At 39.5% G+C, this 24,956-nt stretch overlaps 1 protein-coding gene across 1 annotated transcript; it reads right to left on the bottom strand.

The window, feature by feature from the left end:
* Nucleotides 1–2,153: 2,153 nt before the first annotated feature.
* Nucleotides 2,154–21,542, bottom strand: TGDS (TDP-glucose 4,6-dehydratase). Its single transcript, XM_029210360.1, has 12 exons — nt 21,447–21,542; nt 19,415–19,481; nt 18,301–18,369; nt 17,005–17,095; nt 13,792–13,934; nt 11,510–11,608; nt 10,488–10,547; nt 9,102–9,145; nt 8,332–8,497; nt 6,851–6,909; nt 5,784–5,881; nt 2,154–4,576 (listed from the first exon to the last, which is right to left on the bottom strand). Exons 1-12 carry the CDS (start codon nt 21,530–21,532, stop codon nt 4,506–4,508), a joined length of 1,053 nt encoding a protein of 350 aa, XP_029066193.1. The 5' UTR covers nt 21,533–21,542; the 3' UTR covers nt 2,154–4,505.
* Nucleotides 21,543–24,956: the final 3,414 nt, after the last annotated feature.

Below are 24,956 nucleotides of genomic sequence, written 5' to 3'. Positions count from 1 at the left end.
ACTAATGGATAAGGGGAACTTATCTTAATAGATAAGACGGGTTAGTGGACCTCCCCAGTGGCGCAGTGGTTAAGAATCCGCCTGCCAGTGCAGGGGACACAGGTTTGAGCCCTGGTCTGGGAAGATCCCACATGCTGCGGAGCAACTAAGCCCGTGTGCCACAACTACTGAGCGTGTGCTCTAGAGCCCGTGAGCCACAACTACTGAGTCCGCGTGCCGCAACTACTGAAGCCTGCGTGCCTAGGGCCCATGCTCCACAACAAGAGGCCCGTTGCACTGCAATGAAGAGTAGCCCCCGCTCACAGCAACTAGAGAAAGCCCACGTGCAGCAACGAAGACCCAACACAGCCAAAAATAAATTTTAAAAAACTGGTTAGTAAAGTTTGTTACGTAGATTTCTCTGGTGCCATTTGTGGGCTGATCAGGGTGTACAGTTGTCTCTGGGGATTAACTTCTGTTAACTTCCTGGTAGGGAGGGAAGGGGGGACATCTTTACAACTTTATGTCCTGCTTTTAAGCAAATAGAGAGAGGGCAGAGACTGGTCTGAATTCCATTTCTCCATTCCTCCATCCTAATCACTACTCAATTCTTTATTACCCAGATGCTCTCCCTCTCCCTCACCCCACACTCCACTAAAACGACCCTAGAAAATTTGCCTGCAGCGTGGCTGAGCAAGTGGGTGCTTTTCAAGTCTTTGCCTTACTGAACTTCAACTGGACACCTGCTTGTTATTATATGTCTGTCCCACTGGCTTCTGTGGTGTTATTTCCTCCTGTTCTCTTCTACTCCTCTATTTTTATTTATTTTTTAAAAACGATTTCCTCTTAATCTTCTCCCTGGCTTCCTTGCCTGCAATTAAAACCTTGGTATTTCTCATGGCTTGCCTATGAATCATGCCGCTCACCATCAACTTTGTCATTTTGTATGTTCTCTTTCGGGTGATTTAAACCCCTCTTAGGGTTTTAATTGCCATTTAACTCCCAAATATGTATCTGTAGATCTCAAACCCTGCCCACCAATTTGAACATCAGATTCATGAGTTTGTTTGCTAAATACTTCCATTTGGATATCCCACAGATCCCTAAAGCTCACCATCTCCCAGATGTGATTTACCATTCTCCACTCTTTCCAATTCGATATTCAAAACCTTAAAATACCCCCCAAGAAAGTGCACCTCCCACGTATCATCAGTCAACGAGTTTTTTTAATCTGAAGAGTTCCCACGTCTGCTGCCGATGCTACCTGTTTGCAGTGCTGTGCTTCCGGCCTTATCATCACCAGCCTGATTTACTGCAATAACTTCATAACTTGGATCCCTGCAGGAGTTCAATCTTGCCTTCCTTTAAATTTATCTTTCATACTGTTGCCAGAATGAGCTATCAAACACGTAAAATTCTGCAGTCAAAAAAAATGGCAAAAGATCTCATAATATGTAAAAATGTTCCTGATACACTGCTTAGTGAAAAAGAGCAGGCTCCCAAACAGTACGTCCATTAAGATCCCATTTTGGTTTTTTAAAATGTATATATATGTTCCAAGAAATGAAATGAAGAACATACATCTGAACACTAGCAGGGGTTATCTTCCAGTGGTAGACAACGGCTGGTGTGCGTTTTTTATTGATTTAATTTTCCAAGTGTTCTGTAATGAGCACGTTATTAGTTTTGAAGATAGGAATTAGATAAATCTCACAAATCTAACGATGTCCGATTTCTTCCTTAAGATCCCAAAATAACTCTTTGCTGGCAGAATGAGGTCCAAGCACTTTTTTCATGGCAGACAAGGCCATCCATGACTGGGCCACCACATTTCTCTCTGGCTTCATCTCCCCATATTATAGAGCAGGGTTCTCAAACATTAGTGTGCATCAGAATCACTGGGCCCTCTCCCCAAAGCTTCTGATTCTGTAAGTCTGGGATGGAGTCCAGGAACTTGCAGCTCTAGCAACTGATAAAAATGCTGTTGGTCTAGGTACACATTTTTAAAAATTATTATGCTAAAATATACATTAAAAAATGTACCATGTTAACTATTTTTAAGTGTACAATTCTGTGGCATTAAGTGCATTCAGTGTTGTGCAACCATCACCATTATCCACTTTCAGAACTTTTTCATCATCCCAAACAGAAAGTCTGTACCCATTAAACAATAACTCCCCACTTTCCCCCTCTCCCGCAGGCCCTGGTAAACCTCTATTATCCTTCCTGTGTCTATGAATTTGCCTACTCTAGGTTCTTCATACAAGTGGAATCATACTATTCCACTGTTTGTATAGACCACATCTTATTTATCCATTCATCTGTAGATGTACATACGGGTACTTTCCACCTGGCTATTGTGAATAATGCTGCAGTGAACATTGGTGTACAAGTATACCTGTTTGAGATACGGCTTTCAAGTCTTTGGGATATATACCTAGGAGGAGAATTGCTGGATCATATGGTAATTCTATGTTTAAATTTTTGAGGCCCTATCAAACTGATTTCAAACTGGAGATCAGAAGCTCAGAAAAGAGATCCTGGCATAGAGATAAGGAATTGAAATTGGAAAAAGAAAAAAAAAAAAAGATGGTAATTAAAGCGATGAGAGTAGATGACATTTCTCAGGAGGGTTTCTGAGGCTGGCGACTACAGGGATAACTCTTGCAGCGGAGGCGGAATGGAAGCAGATGGCGGCAAGTTGAGTATAGAGCAGGGAGGAAAGGGCAGCTTTCAGAGGGCTCTTGGAGACCAAAAGCTTTCAACTTAGCTGATTTCTTTTCTAAGGTTGTTCTTTTCTTTTTTTTTAATTTTAAGACAATTTTTTTAGAGTTTTAGGTTTATCACAAAATTGAGAGGGAGGTACAGAGATTTCTCATGTACTCCCTTGTCCCTACATATGCATAGTCTCCCTCATTATCAACATCATTCACCAGAATGGTGCTTTTTTTTTTAACCAAGGATGAATCCAAATTGACATACCATAATCACCCCAAGGACACAGTTTATCTTAGGGTTCACTCTTGGTGTTATATATCCATTCTGTGGGTTTGGATAAATGTAAATTGACATATGGACATCATCATATAGAGTATTTTCACTGCCTGAAGGATCACAAAAATATGTGCAAGAACAAATGACACAGAACAAGTGTTTTTATTTTGTCAGCTACCCTCAATGACCAAACTTCACCAAAGACTATTTGCTCTCAGTTGGTCCCATTTTCTGCCTGTAACTTCCTACAGTTGCCTCCCTGAGATCGTACCCCCACTCCCTTCGGCCCTCTCCCCTCTCCATTTTCTCTAGAGCTACAGACTACCTCCAAGAAGCATTTCTTCCCTACACACCTAAGACCAGGGACCATCATTTCAGTCAATGTCACTCAACTCTAGTCCCTGGGCCTCACACTGAGCCCAGCTCTGGCTCAATCTATTTCGACACATAGCAGAATTCTGCAATTACAGTGTTCGGCCTCAGTTAGTGTTTCACTCCTGTTTGGCAAATCCCCTTACTAATTTTCAATCTGCTTACTACACTTTTCCCAGTCTCCACATGCCCCAGGCCCTTATGCCACTCCTATCGCCCTCCTTCAACCACCTCTGAGTTAATAACCTTGCTTCCTACTCCACAGAGAAAACAAGGCACCAGTCACACACTGAGGCCAGAAAGCTGGGCATAGTCTTTGACCCTTTCCCTTTTCTGAATGTAATATCCAATCAGTTACCTTTTCAAATCATCTTAAAGTCTTTAGGGAAGAGAGGAACTAAAAATACATGATAATCAAGTATTTAAAAAAATTTTTTACAGCAAAACAAAAACATACATTACTTTTAAAAAAGCCACATAATACATTAATAAAGTGTTGATAATTTTATAAATAAAATCATTTTAAACAGTAAATACATGATAAAATTTCTCTGATACAAGATTACTTACATAGTTCAATGACCAATTTTGAAAATATAAAAACGACATCCTTCTTTTAAAAAATATTTAACTTAATTGTACAAAATTATCAAATAAAAAGTGCTAGATATGCTTCCATTTGTTCCATTTTTAAAGCAATTGTAGCACATCAGACCTTAAAAAGATAAATTAGGGCAAAAGGCTCATCCTATACTGCCTAAAAAACTTCAGAGACTGTCTAGGCAGTGGGAAAGGATGGGAAGCTGAGTTCAGTGCCAGCGAAGGCTGTCATCTGCCCAGAGCTATTACCTGTCCTTGTTCTCAGAACCAGGAGATTCCTCCTTCCTGGCCACACCTACAGAAGAGTCTTTCTATGCTTACTGGTTCCTACTTTTTAGGAGAAAAGGTTTCTGAGAGAATTTTGATATTTAAATCCTATGCTAATACTGAACCTCTTCTAAAGACTGAGGCATTTTACATTTGAATTTTATACAAAAAGTCATAATCTAATTCCAAATGAAAAGAGAACACTTCATTTGGTCGCTTGATTTCATATCATTTGTTGAGGTAGGATAAGTTTCTTCTTTCTCTGAAAACTGTCCCGACTATACACACGGTGGTTATACTGGAAAGGGTTCTAATGCCTTTTCTGCATTCTTCCAGTTGTGAAAATTCTCTCTGTACCACTCAACTGATAAAAAGACAAAAATAAAAAACTAAACATCAGTTAACCAATATTTACTGAGTCCCTGCTAAGAAAAGCCCTGCCCGTCAGCTAACGTGTAGGCAAGTATTGCCTAATGACGAAAACAATTTGATTTTGAACTAACCAATGATGTTAATCAGAAGCTATTTCATCACCTGAAAACGCAGATTTAAAAATCAACAATTTTTTTCTTTTTAACTTCAAAAGTCCTTCAATACTGAATTTGCTGGTACAAGTATTAAAACATTCGAATTTTAGGGAATTCAGGGTGAAAGGGAGATAAGTCACTGGTACTGAGTTTAAAGTCATAGGAAAAAAAGTGTAGTATTTTGTTCATGTAAACATCACAATACTGCATGATAGGCACAGTGAGATGATGTCAACTTCCTTTTGTTAATATGTAAAATTATTTTATGTTGCTATCCTATTAAAGTTTTTTTAGTTGAAAAATAATAAATTATCTTTGAATTTGCTTTTATTTTTTTGGCTGCGCTGTGTGCGCAGCTTACAAAATCTTAGTTTCCTGACCGGGGCCCACAGCAGTGAAAGCACGGAGTCCTAACCACTGGACCACCAGGGAAGTCCCTGAATTTGCTTTTTCAAATTCAACACAAATATTTTGTATGTCAAGCTCTGAACTGAGACTTTTTCCTACACTTGGGTATCTTTTCTCTTGAGTACATTTCTAAACAGAATTTAACATATATGCACAGACTATATATACACTTATTTTAATAGCTATTTCTGCACATACTAAATTTGCTTCCTATTTGTTTCAGTATAAAAAGACTCAAGACGCTCAAAGATGGCAACTGTCTCTATTTCACCAAATCTCAGATGCCTGCTCTTAAGATGGACCATTACTTTACATATTAGTAAGAAAGAAAAAAAGGTGAAATGATAATTATAAGACACTAGCGATTGTAAAACACATAACTCTCAAGGATGTGAGAAAATGAGCATCCAACGAAATAGGCATCTGATAAATGCTAGCAAGACAAAGGACGCCTAATCGGAAGTTAGCCTATAATTCAGGATACTTAACCACTAACGTCAGAAATACATTAAATGTAAAAATTTGGAAAGTGAAAGTGATTCACCACAACACTGTCTGTAGCGTCCTAAAATAAATTAGTGCCTTAAAATTTTTCTGATTCTCCCCCTCCCCGCAAATGATCAATTCATAACATACTTGTTTTCTTTATTCCTTCTTTCCAAGGCACTTTAGGTCTCCATCCTAAGCCATGTATTTTTTCTGATTTCATTGGATATCTCATGTCATTGGTAGGTCTTGGAAAACAAAACAGATTTAAAATGATACTGTGGATATAAATTTACAAATGTATTTATTTTTGGCCCTGCTGCATGGCTTGAGGGATCTTCGTTCCCAGACTAGGGATTGAACTCAGGCCCTCGGCAGTGAAAGCGTGGAGTCCTAACCACTGGACCACCAGGAAATTCCCTATTTACAAATTTAAATATTGAGAGAAATAATGTGTGTCCATAATTCAAATTTTCTCTCAAAAAATTCTCCCTGCTGACACACTTATATATTTGTAAAATAAAGTATATGTTAAAAATCCTCTATAACCCAGAAGCCTAACCCTCTCTGTGGCTTACCCTTTTCTCATTTCAACCACAATCTAGGTATGAATGCAATGTGTCATACCTAAATGTTTGATGAATGAATGAATAAATACACATAAACTTGTTAGGACTCATGTTCCATGCCCTGGGTCTGGTAGTTTATATACATTATAAATTTTAAAATACTTCCAGGGCTTCCCTGGTGGCGCAGTGGTAAAGAGTCTGCCTGCCGATTCAGGGGACACGGGTTCGTGCCCCGGTGCGGGAAGATCCCACAGGCCGCGGAGCGGCTGAGCCCGTGAGCCATGGCCGCTGAGCCTGCGCGTCCGGAGCCTGTGCTCCGCAGCGCGAGAGGCCACAGCGGTGACAGGCCCGTGTGCCGCAAAAAAAAAGAAAAAGAAATTCATCTAAAATACTTCCATAGGCAAGATATTATTATCCCTATTTCACACTCAAGGAAATCTCAGACTTGGAAAGGGTAAATAACTTTCTTTAAGTCACACAGCTAATAATAATGCTACAGTTTATTGTTATGACATTTATTATCAGGAAAAAACATTCTAGCAGAAAACTCAAAAAAGGTAAACTTTTCTGGCTAAGTCCATACATTTTAAAATCTTATAAGTACCTAGATTTCACAACCTTTCCCCAATATTTTAACTTGTTACTCACCTATCATTAACATAATCAACCCAGTTTTCCATTTCAGACTCTGAATTGGTCTCTTTGATCTGTCAAAATGGAGAAATTTTGAGTCAAATTATAAAGTGAGACCAGAAAATGGTATTCAACAACTGATTCAAAAGACAAGAAAAACAACCTCCTCCAAGTGGGTAAGACAGCTAAGACGAATAGCATTTTATTAACACTTTCCATACTTTATAACCTGAATTCCATCTGAAGCTCAGAGAGAATACACATTATATAAACTATAGGAGAAAATGAATTTTTTTGGCTTTTGGTTATTACTCAGTGTGATATTGCGATTTAAAATAAGAAATATATATTTGGTGTTCATCCCTGCTCCTGGCACAGAGTTCCTAAAACCTTTGGAACTTCCTGGTGATGAGAGATAAAGGTGTCTTTTGCTGTTCGTAAGTTCCTTTCAACCACACCAGAGTTCAGGTTAATACGTGATTTTTGGAAAGTACCTAAGGATGAAGACTGCTTGCCAAGGGAACCAACCATGTGATTGGAGAGATGGAACTCAGCCTCCCTGCCCCCACCTCCAGGGAGGGGAAGGGGACCAGAAGTGGAACTAATCGTCAGTGGCCATGACTCAATCAATCATGCCTACTTAATGAAGCCTCCATAAAAACCCAAGAGGAGAGCTTCCAGGCTGCTGAACACACGGAGGTGCTGGGAAGGTGGCACACCCGGAGAGGGCAGGAAGCTCCACACCCTTTCCCTCACGTCTTGCCCTATGCATCTCCTCCATCCTTTGTAATAAACTGGTAATCTAGTGGGTAAACTGTTTTCCTAAATTCTGTGAGGCCCTGTTGCAAATTACGTCAGACTTATACCTCGTTGATCAAAAGCACAGGTGACAGCCAGGTCTTGGGGTTGACATGTGAAGTGAGGGCAGTCTTGTGAGACTGAGCCCTTAACCTGTGGGATCTGACACCATCTCCAGATAGATAATGTCAGAACTGAGTTAAATAGTAGGACACCGAGCTGGTGTCTGAGAATTGCTGGGCGTGGAAAACTCACACGTTTGGAGGACAGAGTGTTCTGTGAGTAGTGTAAAGGAAAACAAGTTTTCCATTCGTTCAGTCGCTCTTTTTACTGAATCCTGAGATTTATAATCGATGCTCACTAGTACATAAAAACACTCATAACTATTAATCTATATATCAATGTTCCTTGATTCTAGGACACACAATTTAACATTCGATTTTCTGAAACTGAATATGTCTTACAATGGGTATGCACATTTAACATTGTGGAATTGTTTTCCTGAAAAGCTGCGACTAAATGAGTGATGCAGCTTCAAATAATGACACATCTCTGCATACATATGGAATTATGAAGTTCTTTTTTTTACCGGTTCACTTTTCAAAGGTGTAAATTGTTGATTTTGACAAAATTAGTGATTACTGCCACTAATTTAGTGACCATTTTGAAAATACTACCCTTTTATAATATATACATACCAGTTGTATTAGTTCTTTGGCAAGCTGGAGAACTGACATTTCAAAATTGGTTCCAATGTTATAAATTTCACCGGGTTTTCCCTTTTTGAGGACAGTGAGAAATGCTTCTACTACATCAGTAGCATAAAGGAAGTTTCTTGTTTGAAGCCCTGATCCATGAATGCAGCTAAAAAGGTGAAATGAAAGGGAATCATAAAGTGTAAAAAAAAAAGTAAGCTCTCCCAAACCAGGGTAAGGCAATGATTGGGTACAATTCCAGAGAAGGCAATTCCCATGAAGATCCTAGACATCTCTTACTGAAAATACAAATTCTCATGACTTCCAGATTTTATCCATAATTCTTAACTGACCTCCAAACCCACTGTGGGTGCTCACTAGGAAAGCGGCAAACATGTAAGTGACCCCTGCAGAAATATTTATTCATCAATTTTATACCTTAAGGTCACTTTGAAGACTATCTACAGTTCAATTAAATCTTTTGAAAAAGTAAAATTATGTAAAGATAGATGACAAATTTTAACGCTATAACTCAAAGTTTTAGGATGGATTATTTAAGAATTAAAATTATCTTAGTAATCAAATTATAAAGATGAATTATACTTTACAATTATTGTTTAAACTATTACACTGACTGTAGAAGGAATTCTTAAATTTGTTGGGACATTAAATCCTAAGGCCTCCAACTCTAACACTTTATGATTTTCAAGAAACACTGACACTAAATACTCTAGCATACCAGAAAAACATGGGTACAAAGGTAAATAACATACCATTTCCTGTTGTGTTGAAGTAAAGATATAAATTTTGGAATAACCTAAAAGAATATTTAAATTATCATTTCAGACTTTGGAAATTCATTCATTAATATAAACCTGAACTCATCGTAAGATTAAAAGATTATTATTGCTAAGAAATACACTTATGGGCAAATTCTAATTCTTATCAGGAGTTCAAGAAACACTTATTATAATTTTGATAAGTAAAAGAACTGTAAGATCATTTCCTATTTCACAAATACGAGTTATTTGCTAGATAAAAATGAAGATAAAATGATATAAATAGTGAAAAAGTTCAGAAGAAATCTTCCTGAACAGTTTTCTCTCACTGCAAGCTCACTTTTGTGTTGATTTCATACGAGCAGGAATCATATACTTTTTACTTTACATACAGTACTTATTCAATAAGTGCTTGTGAAATTAATAAAAAGTAATTCCAGTGCCACTGGATTCAAAGAAAATTTGTGTCAAACACGGTGATAAGAAATTATTAAATTTATAATAAGTGTTAAAAAATTAAGCCAAATATATATTAATATCAGCAGATCATGATCTGGCCCTTTCCTTTGGGCAGACAGATCAAGGCAACCAGCGGCTAAGAAGTGAGAAAACCCAGCTCTAAATTTAGGCAGTGAGATATATGTATAACTGATTCACTCTGCTGTACACCTGAAACTAACACAACATTGTAAATCAACTATACTCCGATACAAATTTTAATAAATAAATAAATAAGTAAATTTAGGCAGTGAGACTAGTAGTTACTTAACATTGGGCTTAATGATACAGAATCAACCACACACATTTTCCGCCTTTTAACTACATTTCTTTATTTGCTAAACTACTTTCTGGATGACATTCAGGCCTGCAACAATACAGAGGAGTTGGGGAACAGCTAATCGGCTGCCTTTAAGACAAGTTTATGTACAAGCTTCCTGCATCACTCTCTAACTAGTGTCTACGTTTCTGTACAGCCTGACATATGGTCTGACTGCATACTAGGAAGGAGTCTTCACTGGTGTGACAGCAGTGATGGGAGTACTCTATAGTGTTTTAGAATCCTGCAAAGTACAAGGCATTTCACATACATCATCTCACTGGACTCTTCAAAATCCTTCCTAAGTATTATCATTACCCGTTGATTTAAAGACAATGCTCAAAGGACCTAAGGTCATCCCAGCTGGTGAGTATCAAGTTGAGACTTAAACTCAAGTTTTCAAACTCTAAACATGATGAGATTTGTATGTGGCCTATAAAGTATTTATAATTACGGTTAATTGCAACATAAATTCTTTGGACAAATAACTGAAGAGGGATTATTTTAAATAATGAGAAGTTACAATCACTAAAACACATCAGGAATTCAAAAGTAAAATGTACCTTTTCTGGATATTGATGTGGTCCATAAACATTACTGCTTCGTGTGATGACAACTGGAAACTTAAAGAGAGTTCGACATTAAGGTAATGGAAGGGTCCAATAATAATGATTATCTAAAGATAAGCAGTTTTAACATATGGGCACTTTTGACTGAATAATTCCACACACCTTAAGGACAGAAGCAAAGGGATTTTTTTTCTAATGTAAGGTTCCTGAAAAGACAGGAGAGGACGGGACTCAGATAAAGGCAGAGGTTCCAAAAGGAAGAAGAGGAATAGTGTCTTCACTGAGACAAGGGAAGGATGAATACAGATGGAGGCGGGTTTGTAGGTCTGATAGCAGGAAATTAAGGACATTTCTACCTGATTCTTTCAGAGACCACCTGAGATGTTAAACTTCAAGTTGGCTTTCTCTGTTGGACCAACCCTTACAAATAAAAAGAGCATCCGTGGAGGGAAAAGACCAGTGCTACTGGAACACAAAAGGCTAGAGAAGCTGAAGCAATCCCTTGGTTCGCCTTTCTGACCCAGTCCCTAATAATTCTGGAAGATCGGTGGGAAGCCAAGTGCAGGGGTTCCAGCTGATGATTCATAGTGGGCAGGGCTCCTGCACGGACACTGACACAGCCACTGGGGTAAATCTATCTCCTTTTCATGAGGGGCCGAGAGGAGCAGTGGCTGGTAAGGGAATCTGCCCTCCCACTGTCTTCCTTCACTCAGAGGACTCCTGGGAATCAGGACATTCCAACAGGGCTCTTCACTCTAGCTGTAACACTCTACCTATTAGTGAAGCAGAAAAAAATATATACATAAATTATTCCTTTAAATGATGAACTGGATAAGAAGCAGGTCCCTGCTTTGTCCACACAATATTGGAAATCAGTTTTTAAAATTCCTTAATATATAACTTTTCTTAATCTATGTCTGCCATCCTAAAAATGAAATGTTGCTAATGCTAACTTGGAGTTTTAACACCTAAGTCCAAAGAAAAATGATTCTGGAGTTTCTGAGGTCAGTTCTTACCCTGTATCGTTCCCAGTAAGACTGTACAAAACACTCAGCAGCTGCTTTAGATGATGCATAAGGATTTGTAGGTTGTTTGGGAGAAGATTCATCAAATTCCTAATTTTAAAAAGACATATTAAAAAATAAGTATAAGGTATACTTTCTAAGTAGAAAAATCGGAGAACATATTACAAACTTGAAATGTAAATCAGTACATTTAAAAAACATTTATTGAGGACGTCCCTGGTGGTGCAGTGGTTAAGAATCCTGCCAATGCAGGGGATACGGGTTCGATCCCTGGTCCAGGAAGATCCCACATGTCGTGGAGCAACTAAGCCAGTGCGCCATGACTACTGAGCCTGCGCTCTAGATCCCGCGAGCCACAACTGCTGAGCCCACGCGCTGCAACTACTGAGGCCTGCGCACCTAGAGCCCACGCTCCGCAACAAGAGAAGCCATCGCACTGAGAAGCCCACGTACCGCAAGGAAGAGTAGCCCCCACTCGCCGCAACTAGAGAAAGCCCGCAGAGCAACAAAGACCCAACGCAGCCAAAAAAAAAAAAAAAATTTATTGAAACCCAACTATGTGCCTGGCATTTTTCTAAGCACTTTACATGCAGTAACTTCTTTAAAGTTCATAACAACCCTGTAAGGCAGGCAGACAGAACAGCAAGTGCAAAGGCCCTGAGACAGACTGTGTCCAATGGAACTACAAGGAGGCTAGTGTGAGGGAAGAGCAATGTGAGATGAGGTCTGAAAGCCAGAGGCCAGAGCATGTGGAACCTTGAAGGCCACTGTCAAAACACTGATGGGTTTTGATGACAGTAATATCATGATCTGACTTATATTTTAAAAAGCATTCTGGCTACTGTGTCAGATCTGATGTAGGCTGACAGGAGTACAAGCTTACCTGATAAAAGCTGCAAAGAGAGTTTGCAAATGGTTGTTCCTCAGAAGTGGGATTGGGCACTGAGGAGAAGTGGTCAGGGTCTGCTTTTACTCATTATAAGTCTTTTCAAACTACTTGGTTTTTTTCCCACTATGTACGTGTTTTGGTAAATAAGTGCATTTAAAAAATAAAACAAAACAAAATGAGGTCATTGTAAACACTGACTATGAAAAATACAGACTGGAGAATGGAGCCTCTCTTTGCATAAAAAGTGTAATGTTTACAAATGATTAACAAAGGAGAACAGATTCCAGTTTCTACAACAATTCACACTCACTCCTTGACAGTACAATATGCTTTGCTGAGTGGAAGAGAAGGGAGACAGGCCTTATGCTGCAGCGTAACTTACACATGCTTTGGCCCATGGGAATGACATTCATGAGGTAAGACTGGGTGGTCAGGGAAAAGCTGCTGTTCGCTTGCAAAATATGTCGGTCAAATTACATATATAAATCTGTACCAGACTAGGCTGTCGTTCCCCATTTGGGGTGGTACTATTTGATTTGAACAGAAGACACAACGGAATAATATTCTGGGGAATCCCGTAAGTGTATAATCAGAAGACGAAAAAAGTCCAGAGTAGGTTTTCATAAGACAGGTTTGTGTGGTGGTATGGGGCAAGTAGGTGAAACAGTCATTTTCTTTTTATAATATCTGTTTTATTTATTTTTGGCTGCGTTGGGTCTTCGTTGCTGCGCGCGGGCTTTCTCTAGTTGCGGTGAGCGGGGTCTACTCTTCATTGCGGTGCGCAGGCATCTCATTGCGGTGGCTTCTCTTGTTGCGGAGCAAGGGCTCTAGGTGCGCAGGCTTCAGTAGTTGTGGCACAGGGCTTCCCTAGTGGCTCAGTGGTTAAGAATCCTGCCAATGCAGGGGACATGGGTTCGAGCCCTGGTCTGGGAAGATCCCATATGCTGCGGAGCAACTAAGTCCATGCTCTGCAGTTACTGAGCCTGTGCTCTAGAGCCCGTAAGCCACAACTACTGAGCCCACGTGCTGCAACTACTGACGCCCACGCGCCTAGAGCCCGTGCTCTGCAACAAGAGAAGCCACTGCAATGAGAAGCCTGCGCACCGCAATGAAGAGTAGCCCCCGCTTGCCACAACTAGAGAAAGTCTGTGTGCAGCAACAAAGACCCAATGCAGCCATAAATAAAAAAATATTAAAAATTATTTAAAAAAAAAAAGTAGTTGTGGCGCATGGGCTCAGTAGTTGTGGCACACGGGCTTAGCTGCTCTGCGGCATGTGGGATCTTGCCGGACCAGGGCTCGAACCCATGTCCCCTACATTGGCAGGCGGACTCCTAACCACTGCGCCACCAGGGAAGTCCGAAACAGTCATTTTCTAAGCTCACCTTATCAAGACTGCCTCCATAGACCTCATCTGTGCTGACATAAATAAATTTCTCCACTCTGGCTTCATAAGCAGCACTTAGCAAAACGTGAGTGCCATAAACATTAACATACGTAAACTCAAAGGCACGGACAAATGAAAGATCTAAAAAAAAAGAAGAAAAAGCTAGAAGAATTCCACTCAAGGGACAAAGCAAATATTAAACAGTAGACTCAGGCTTAAGGAAAGCTCTATTCACTTTTCTTCATTCACCACAACTGCAATGGTGTTAAAAATAACATAAGGTGCATTGCTACTTATGATTTCTTTAAACCCAAATTACGTAGTACATGTGAATTCTTAGAACCCAGAAAACTATCAGTGCTATACTGCAGGAAACACTTTTTTTTAATTCAAAAAAGAAATGATACATCTAAAATTTTAAATGCTTTTAAATTTTAAAAAATTTTGGAACTAAAAGGTAGGAGGGTTTGCTTTGCTGGTATCAAGAATTATTATAAAGTTACAGTAATTACAGTGTGGTCATGGCATAAGGATAGACAAAGACCAATGGAACAGAACAGGAGCCCAGAAACAGAACCATGCATATATGGGTACTTGATCTCCAACAAAGGTGGCAATGGGGAAAGGTTGATTCTTTCAATAAATGGTGCTGGGTCAAACTAATATTCATATGGGGAAAATATCTGAATGTAGAAGGCAAAACAATAACTTTTATGAAGAGAATATAAGAGAATATCTGCATGACCTTGGAGGTAGGAAAAGAGTTCTTACACAGAACGCAAAGAGCACTGACCATAAAGGAAAAGGCTGATAAACTGGACTACACTGAAATGAAGAATTTCAAATCATCAAAAGATATCATTAAGAAAGTGAAAAGGCAGGGAAATTCCTGGCAGTCTGCTTGTTAGGACTTAGCACTCTCACTGCCAAAGGCCTGGGTTCAATCCCTGGTTGGGGAACTCAGATCGCACAACGCAGCTGAGGTGAGGTGAGGTGAGGTGATGTGAGTTGAGGTGGGGTGAGGTGAGATGAGATAAAATAAAATAGAAAGGAAGTGAAAAGGCAAATCACAGATTGGAAAAAAGGTAGTGGAAAAGGTTTGAATTCAGAATATATAAAGGACTTATAAAAATCTGTAAGGAAAAAACTGACAACCCACTTGAAAGTGGTAAACAGACTTACACAGAAACCTTCTAAAGAGATATACAAATAGCAAAGGGAGGAGGATAATCCAGTAAACAAATGCAAAGGTTTTTAACATCATTCATAATCAGGGAAAAATATAATAAAACCACCAAAGATTGACAACAGGAAGTACTGGTAAGCATCTCATAAACTGTTGGAAGGAAAACCACTTTATCGTTAACCAAGTAAAAGGATTTGTTCTACCAGATATGAAAACACTACATTAGTCAATATACTGTGTGATCAGCACAGGCACAGACAGATAAGACAAACGGGGAGTTGAGAAACAGATACTCATATAGATGCTTGATACATGACAGCGCAGTGGAAACTGGTGAACTTTCCCATAAGTGGTAGAGGTCCAATTGGCATCCAAATAGAAAAAAATGAAATTGGATTCTTATCTAATACTGCATATAAAAATGAGTTTCAGATGGATTACAAATCTAAATGTGAAAGGCAAAACTATAAAGCTTTTCAAAGATAACACAGAAGAATATCTTCATGACCTTGGGGTAAAAGAGAATTTCTTAAGACCCAAAAAGCATTCACCATACCATAAAAGATATATAAATTCACTGAGAATTTATATAAGAACATCTGTTCATCAAAACACACTAGCAAAATGATGAAAAAATAAGCCACAGAGTGGGAGAAGATATATATATAATACACATAACAAAGGACTAGTATCCAATGTGTGTGTGTGTATATACACACACACACACACACACACATATATATATATACACACATATATATATATATTCCAACAAATCAATGAGAACTGATTTAAAATTTTTTAAATGGGCAAAAGATTTCAACAGCATTTCACAAAAGAAGAAACTGAAATTATTAATAAACATATAAAAAGTACACAGCTTCATCAGTAATCAGGGAAATACAAATTAAAAGCACAATCAGATGCCACTCTACACACTACTCAGATTGACAAAAATGGAAAAGACTGACACAACTAAGCTTTGGTGAGATCTAGAATAACAGAAGGCCTCATATACTCCTGCAGGAGAAGAAACTGGTATAACTGCTTTGGAATACAGTTGGAAATTATCTCCATGTTGAAGTGTGCAGATCTTACAATTCCAGTTATATATTGAGAGAAATGTGTATCTATGTGTACCAAGATGCATGTGTAAGAATGCTCATGGTAGTATGGTTCAAAATTGCTCCAATGTGCAAACAATCCAAATGTCCATCAAGAGTAAAACAGACACAGGAATTGTGGTGTATACTTAGAATGGAATATTGTATGTCACTGACAAGGAACGAATTATACCTACACCCAACTGCATGGATGAATCTCCAAGGATGAAAAAGCAAGACCAAAAACCCTTCATGTTATTTTATATATGCATCTTTATAAAATCTAAAAACAGGCAAAACTAACCTATACTGTTTAGAGATAAATACAGAGACAGTAAAACTGCAGGGAACACCAAGGGAAATTATAACTTAAAAATCAGGTAACAAGGCAGTGGTAATACTACTACTAAAGAGGGTTCAGCAACATTCTTTTGTTTAGGTGATGGCTACATGAGTATTCACATTATCATTATTCATTTAACCTTACTTCTAAATTCTTCTGAATATATATTACATTTCACAATATACAATGTTAGACAAATTATTAGAAGATTATCTTAGGACAAAACAGTACAGATAACAATATAATGTTCAACTGTGTATCTACCCCCCACCTTAAGAAAAACAACATAAAAATATAGCTGAAGGCCCATTTCCCCAGAAGTAATCACTAATTCTGGATTTGGCTAAACTCAGTTTTAAGATAACATTCAAGGTTACATTTTACCCTACGCTAACACAAGGGATCTGAATAGCACCAAGTATCTAGATGACAGAGTGACTACGGGCTTTTCTGGTAAAACATGGTATATGTTCTTTCACATACATTAAGTACCTACTTGTTCAACCCCGTTATTGGACCTTGATTTTGGCTAGTTAGCCACTGGAAAAAAACATCTGCCCATCATTAAACAATGCTTACCTACATGTGTTTGTGCAGCAAAATGTAGTACTATGTCTATTTTCTCTGTTTCAAAAAGTAGTTTCACGAAGTGAGAATCACATATGTCACCCTATATAAAAAAACAAACATGAAAAACTAAGTTTCATTGAGCACTCCCAACCATAATACCCATTTTACTTCATGAACAAAAACATGATAAGAAAAAAAATTAATCCCCTCCCCCAGGTATAAAAGAGAATATCTTGAAAATTCAACTGAGGGGTCAAATACAGTAATGAGGTATTTCTTCAGCATCCTAGGATACCAGATATTCAATTCAAAATATGTTTTTGCAAATAAGTGTCTAAAACGGTATTTTTCTGAGCACCAACTACTTCTGTGGACTGTGCCAGCTTTTTTTCTTAACATTCTTGCCAACCTAAGGTAACTATGTTAACAGGAAAAAATTTAAACATACTTTTAAAAGTTTGAGATAACCACTATTGAAATATATTCAAAGTAAGTATAACGACTGGAATGATGGATTTCACCACAACTAAGTAAACTTATGAGTATTTTTAATGTTACATGTACGTTAGTTCTAAAAATACGTATTCTCAACAATTCTTCAGTGACTAAAGGAGACACTTTGAGATAGAAGAAAAAAATTATGAAATGTTTGCTTAGTATATTCTTTAAGATTTGTGGTTAAAAAGAGAGTTTATAGAATCACTTTAAAAAACATAAATCAGGGCTTCCCTGGTGGCGCAGTGGTTGAGAGTCCGCCTGCCGATGCAGGGGACACGGGTTTGTGCCCTGGTCCGGGAAGATCCCACATGCCGCGGAGCAGCTGGGCCCGTGAGCCATGGCCGCTGAGCCTGTGCTCCGCAACGGGGGAGGCCACAACAGTGAGAGGCCCGCGTACCGCGACCTGGCTGCTTGGTTTATACTTTGGACTACCATGGGCTTGTATGGTGGGGTTTTTGACTACTGACTGGCCCGAGTAATACCCTACTTTATACCAATCTCTTTAAATACCAGCAAGGCCTTATGAAGAAGGCTAGTGAGGACCTAAAAATCACACACCATGGAATTTCAGTCAGCTACTCATAGATCTGCCAAGGCACTAAAAATAACATGTAGCTTTATATGTAGTATCAATCTACAAGTAATATTCTCTATAGCACATGGTACTTCTGGAAATTAAAAAGGTCTTTAATAAGCATGCTTCCAAGCCCATATTCCACAAGTTTACAAAGTAGAAAGATATAATGTCTAAATGACTAAAGAGGCACAGTAAAAAATAATTATATAACTATAAGAATACTTCCATACCTGTATAAATTTGTAATTTTGTTTATTAGAAATGGTTTCAAGATTCTTCAGGCTTGCACAGTAATCCAGCTTAAAATAAGTAAGGATGGGGGAAAAACAACACAAAAAATGATAACAGCTTTTCCTATAAAATATCAATTTATTTAAAATACTATAGATTTCTGATCATAACACAAAAACGTGTCTTCTTAAAGTGTTTGTTCTCAGTGTTTTTAGAAGTTTCTGATATCTTAAAAGTAAAAACCAAACAAAAATATGTAATTTTGTTACCTTTTCAAAATACAAAAAAATTAATTTTTATAAGCCTCTCCTTTAAAAAATTTTCCTGCCCAGATTTGCCCTCAGCCACTGGAGGCTGTAAGAGTTCACCATTCCTTACTGAAAAGGAATTAGTGATTGAATACAATTACACCTGTGTTACACATATTGTAACTCATTATGCTTTTTCCTGAGTTAACTGTTGGTAAATCCGTGTATACAGATGGAGGAAAAAATTACTGTCCATGATATTATGGCAGGCAAAAATTATTAAGACTTACAGATTACTTTTTGTCTCTCTATATATATTTTTTACTATTATGTTTTATAAAATTAAGGTAACTAATTGTATCTTGTGTTTAAAGTCAACAACACAGTGATTACCAATCATGGCTTTCAGAATCTCCAGGGAACTTCCAATTATTACAGAAAAATTCTCAAAACTAAACTAATTTACGTGCACTTTAGTTTTTAAAATATATAATTTTCAGGAGGTGGCAGTTATAAAATCATATAATAAAATAATCAGAATATCTCAATGCCAAAAAATGTTAATAATCACAAGATTACACTAAATACTGAATTCAGAGTGAAGATTTTCTTTTAGTAAAAATACTGCACTTAAAACCTTTACGTTATGGGCTATCATAACAAATTTAAAAGTTTCAAGACTTTATGTAAGATTGCAAACTGTATGAACACATGACTATATAGGCTCCTAAGCTGCTAAAATGACTAAATAAAAAACTAAGATATCAGCAGGACAGGATTCTAATACTTTTTAAAAATATAAATAAGTTCCAGCACACAGGGCTCTTTTTTTTTTAAACACAGAGCTCATTTTTATAAAACTTACCTTGTCTAGATTTATGATCATATAGTTTGGATAATCTTCTACTAAGGAGACAATCACATGTGATGCACTATAGAAAAAAGCGTATCTTGTTAGCAGAAAATTTAACCTTTTCCTTAAATTCTCAAACGTTATCCTAAGTTGTTGAATATTAGGAATCCATTCAAAGATACCTTCAAATTGTTGCAAGATAACAGAAATGATATAACTATGCTGAATATATACACATCCACACTTTTCATTAATCTTCTCAACAGTACTGATATACAAAGTCTTACACTCCCTTTACACTATGGTGAAGAGAGAATTTACTGGTCCTGGGTATAAGAAAATAATTAACCAAATGATGCTGTCCATGCATACTTTGAGCGTGGTAGTAAAGCAGTATCATAAATACAGTGGGTGGTGTTCACTGCAGATGGACTTAAACAACAATGTGCCTTTTCAGAGACTGCAGGTATAAACTATGTAAAAATTAAGCTGTTATGAGCATAGGAGTTGTCCATGTTCACAGTAGCCTATTGCAATTGCTATTTCTTGGTATAAGAATTTGGTGGTGTAAAGTGGTAAACCTAGGTTTCCAAGGCTAAGAACTGCTGAAACCATCCTGAAGTTAGTGGCACAGTGGGTTTTAGAGGACCCTGAAATGGAGCCAGAGGCATCTCTCAGTGAGATGATCCACCAGATTTTTATCATATACACCAAAACGTTGGGCTCCTAGGAACAAATTATAAATTCAGAGTTTGAACTTGACAGCCCTTTCACAGAACTTTCTAGGACGTACCTTTCCTGGACCAGCACTGTTCCACCCTTTTATGCCCATGCTCCCCTTTTCATTAAATGAAACTTGCCTGGTACCCTCCTCCAAACCACTGTCAGATTGGAAGAGGTGATCTAGTATACTAATGGTGGGGGGGAAGCATTCTTCCAGGTGTTGAGGGAACCACAGTCTCTGCCCTCACTCGGTTTACATCCTAGGGTTGGGATGCAGGCAATAAGCAAGTAAACACAAATATGCAATATAGTTTCAGGTAGTGATAAGTGTGTTAGTTGGGAGAGGGGCTATTTTAGATAGGGTGCTCAGCTAAGGCCGGGGGGAAGTGACCTCTGCGTAAACATCTGAACTGAGTGATGCAAATAGCCTAAGCAAAGAGGAAGCAATTTCAAAGGCCTCAAAATAGGGGAAACTAGCCTCCTGGGTGCCAGGAACTGCAAGAGGCCCAGAAAAGCAAGAGGTGGAAAGATAGGAGATCCGGTTTGAGCTTTGACACCTGAGAGTCTTCCAGATATGGTAAAGAGTTTACATTTTATTCTAAGTCCGACAGGAATCTTTGGAGTGAAATTACGCACTTATTTACTTAATAAACACTGACTTGTGCGTGAGAACAGGCTTTAAGGGAACAAGAGTAGAAGCAGTGTGACCAATCAGGAGGCTACAGTAGCAGTCTAGGCAAAAGCAGACATTAACAGGGGCTAGGGTAGAACAGGGGAGGAGGATGAGAAGTGGTCTCTTTGGAAGGAGAGAAGACTTGCTGATTAAATATGGGTGTGAGAGGGAAAGAGGCTTCAAACGACTAGTACAGGTCAAAACACCGACAGAGGATTTTTTTAAGTCTGCTAAATAAATGAAACCCTTATCATAATCCCAAAACCGGTTCATGGAGCCTATACGTCCAAGGCCTGTGTATCGTGGGCCCTTGGCTCGGGTTGGGGCAGTTGGTGAGAAGCTTACTGCAAAGGGGGCGCACTCAAAAGAGTGACAGGTACCTCTCGGGCCAGGTAGAAAGGTGGACAGTACCACAGCACTTTTGCTTAGTTTGGGAGGCGTTTAAAAGAAGTCGTTTCAAAGGAGCCACGCACGTCTTCGCAGGCCGGGAAGTGGAGAGAAAGTGGATGATCCTAGTCGTGCGTTAAGACCCTCCCCCGTCAATCAGATCCCCGAAGCTGATCCCAAATTGCCAAGGGCAAACAGAGGCGCAGGGAAAGGTTGGGGTTTCTGGGGAGCCACTACTCTGCCAGCGGCGCCGTTACCTACATGAAACCAGCACCCCCGGTCACCAGGACCCGCTTCGCAAAGCCGTTGGGAGGACGCAAGGGCTCGGGCCGTCCCGCAGCCGACATCTCCCAGCTCAGCAAGGACTGGAACCGTAAAACGCCACGTTTGTAGATCGTAAGGAAGTTCCACTACGACTTTTTGCGACGCGTCTCCCTCCCCCGACACGTTAACGGGGCAGGCAGCAGTCGCTTCCGGAGCTCGGGCTGACTTGTCCCCGCCCACTGACGGCTGGGCGGGGCCTCCGGGTGTGCGGTCCGCGCAGCGCCACTGCGCAGGCGCAGCTCTGCCAACAGCTCGGAGGATTGGAGTGACTGGGGTAGCTGGGAAAGTAGGGTCTTAGAGGTTCCGGGGCAAATGACACCACCGTGGATTAGGCTTTACTTAGCTACACATGTGGTCGGCGTTAGGAATGATTACCTTCTTTTCATTCTTGAACTACAGCGATCTCCACAGATTACTCACCGGTTGAGCTGAGAACTCCAGTTCTCTTAGTTCTCTTCTTGCAAACTGTGGAGATGGGAGGCTGGAATTGCACAATGGCCTTTTACTTTCTCGTCGGCACCATTTACAGACAGTGCAGGCCGCTTGCAGTCGTGGTAAAGATGTTCCCTAGATCCTATCCTTAGATCCTTTCCTACTGTTCTCTCCCTACTGCCCACCCTGCCTCAGCCTCCCTGCTCTCCTTTGGTCTTCCTTGCATTTCCCAGGCATGCTTCTTCTCTTGGGCTTGGGTGCACTTTCCTCAGATGTCTTCCTAGTTTTCAGGTATCAGCTTGAATGCCACCCTAGTGGAGAGTCCCTCCTTGATCATCACTCCAGTTAAAATAGCAAGCTGTACCTGAGCCCTGCCGAGCCACTTTACCCTTCTTTATTTTTCTCCATAGCCATCTTCAACATTTATGTTGAATTGCTCATTGTTACTGTTCCATGAAGGTAGGGCCTTTGTTTTGTTTCCTGCTATAATCCCAAGGCTTCAGGACCAGGCCAGGTACAGAATAAACCATCAGTAAATACTGTTTATTCAGATGAATAAATATCTTGGTTTTTTGTTTTTGTTTTCCACATAATGTGCTGGTGAAGTCTAAGAAGAATGGGAATACCCAGTATATGTGGATGTGTCATTTGTTACAACCATTTTGGGGGGCCAAGTGGTAACATAATGAAAAGTTCAAATGTACACACCACTCTATGATCCCCAAATTTCATGATGTATAATATAGATAATTGCAGAAAAACATAAGTATGTTCATTGCTATAATGAAAAACTGGATACAATCTAAATGCCTACTAGTATTGTCTCACTTCTTCAATGCAATGGGCTGATATATAGCCTTTAAAAATAATGTACCAACATGGAATGAGGACCAAAATATATTGTAGTGAATACTTACTGTTCTATCTGACCAGACTTCCCTACCCTTTATCATCTCCCCAAGTTGACCCACCCAGGCAGACCACAGGATGTGCATCTGACTCACCATAGGCTAGCTGAATCCTCTTCCTGGGATTTGGAATTGGACTGAGGTTTTAGCATAGTGCGGTTGCTCTTGAAATCTGAGGACCTATAAAAACTTGCAACTTGTTGGTAGCTATACTCATTCAAATGAAACGAATCAAGAAGCCTGTTTTGGGGGCTCCCCTGGTGGCGCAGTGGTTGAGAGTCCGCCTGCCGATGCAGGGGACACGGGTTCGTGCCCCGGTCCGGGAAGATCCCACATGACGCGGAGCAACTGGGCCCGTGCGCCACGGCCGCTGGGCCTGCGTGTCCGGAGCCTGTGCTTCGCAGCGGAAGAGGCCACAACAGTGAGAGGCCCGCGTACCGCAAAAAAAAAAGAAGAGAAGAAGCCTGTCTTCAGTGAGAGAGAAAAACAAAGTTGATTATGAAGAGAAGAAAGAGAAGAAGAAATATTCACAGTATTCAAGGCCAATGTTCAGACTTTTTTCAGGACCAATTTTATTCCTGTCCTGGTTTGCAAACACCACATAATTTGTAAATGCACATCTTAAAGGATCCACCCTAAACTATTAACAAGGAGTTACCTTTGGGTATCCATATGAGCAGGGAAATAAGGAAATGAGGACTTCAATTTTTACTTCATACTTTTTTTTCCCCGTACTTTTCGGACTGAATTTTTTTCTAAGCTGCATAATTACTTTTATAATTAAAAATAAATAAAATATTTTAATAAATATTTTAATAAGTAAAAATCTCATATATTAATATCTCAGTTTATTCCTGGTCATCCAGAGATATAGAAAACGCTGGGTATATATGAAATGTTCCCTCAAGATTTCTTTTTCTAAATGATGAGGTCTGTTGTGAGAACTTGATTATATGTAATAAAAGCTTGTTGTCAAGTGAAAATAATTTATATACATTTATTCATGAAATGATTTTTGAGCTTCTACTCTCATCAAGACAGACATAGTCACTGACCAGCTGGCGCTTACCATATAGTAAGGGATTCAGATAAATCAATAGACATTTACAAAATAGTGTGGTAACTGCCCTGGTAGGGCAGTAAGGGATTCTGGTACCAGGGGTATCTAACACAGATGTGAGGGTTTGAGAAAGGCTTCTTACCGTGCCTTGGGAAAGTAAAGTAGGAAAAGGAGATGAAGTGGAGGCTGAATGGTAGAATGTGTGAAGTATTCCAGCAGGAGGAATCTGCAAGTGCTATAGGCCCAGAAGGGAGAACTTGGAGTGTGTTTAGCAAACTGACAGTGGCTCAGTAAGGATGGACATCAACTGTTGAAAGATGCAAATTCGAGAGACTTGAAAGTCATACTCTGAAGAGTTTGGGTTATGTCCTAAGGCAACTGAGAGACTTTGAAGGAAAGCGATACAGTCATACTGCGCTTCCCAAAGCTTTCTGTGGTACTAGGCTAGAGATAGACTGTGTGTAACCACTTCGAGAAAATAGACTGTTGCCAGGTTAGTTGCCATAGGCCAAGTAAATAATGGTAAGATGGTGGCCTGCATAGAATAGTGGCTGGCACTTCCTAACCTAACCGTCCAGAAGAGGCACTAACAAACTTGTTTCATTGAATTGATTGGATGTAGAGGTATGAGGGGTGGTGGTAAGGGCGGGGGGCGGTGTCGCTATAATTTTCACCTGTCTGGCCTGTTGGATGATGGCATAGCTCAAGAAGACAGGAAACCTAGGAGGTAAAAGTCGGTTGAAGGTGCCGAGAGGCCAGGCGTTAAATGGACAGGGGCAGTTAGGTGCTTTTGAGACATTAAATTGGAAACGTCCAGTACGTTACATGGGCACGTAGGGCTTTCTTTGCTGGAGTATTCCTCGCCTCACCAGAAACGTTGTTGTTGTGTGTTTCTTAGTCCTTTTCGTATCCCACACATCCCTGGAAACCTTTCGGGCCCGTTCCGCGCGCCCGCGCATGCGCAATGGCACCACGCGCGCGGAGGAGAGGAGGGCAATAATTTTTCCGTAACCTGAAGCAACATCCTCCTGAGTCTCCATAAAAAAG

The sequence above is a fragment of the Monodon monoceros genome, unplaced genomic scaffold, assembly GCF_005190385.1.
Source record: "Monodon monoceros isolate NGI ecotype Baffin Bay Population unplaced genomic scaffold, NGI_Narwhal_1 Super_Scaffold_8, whole genome shotgun sequence".
In the NCBI taxonomy this organism is placed as follows: Eukaryota; Metazoa; Chordata; class Mammalia; order Artiodactyla; family Monodontidae; genus Monodon; species Monodon monoceros.
This window is presented reverse-complemented; position numbering and strand designations above follow the sequence as displayed.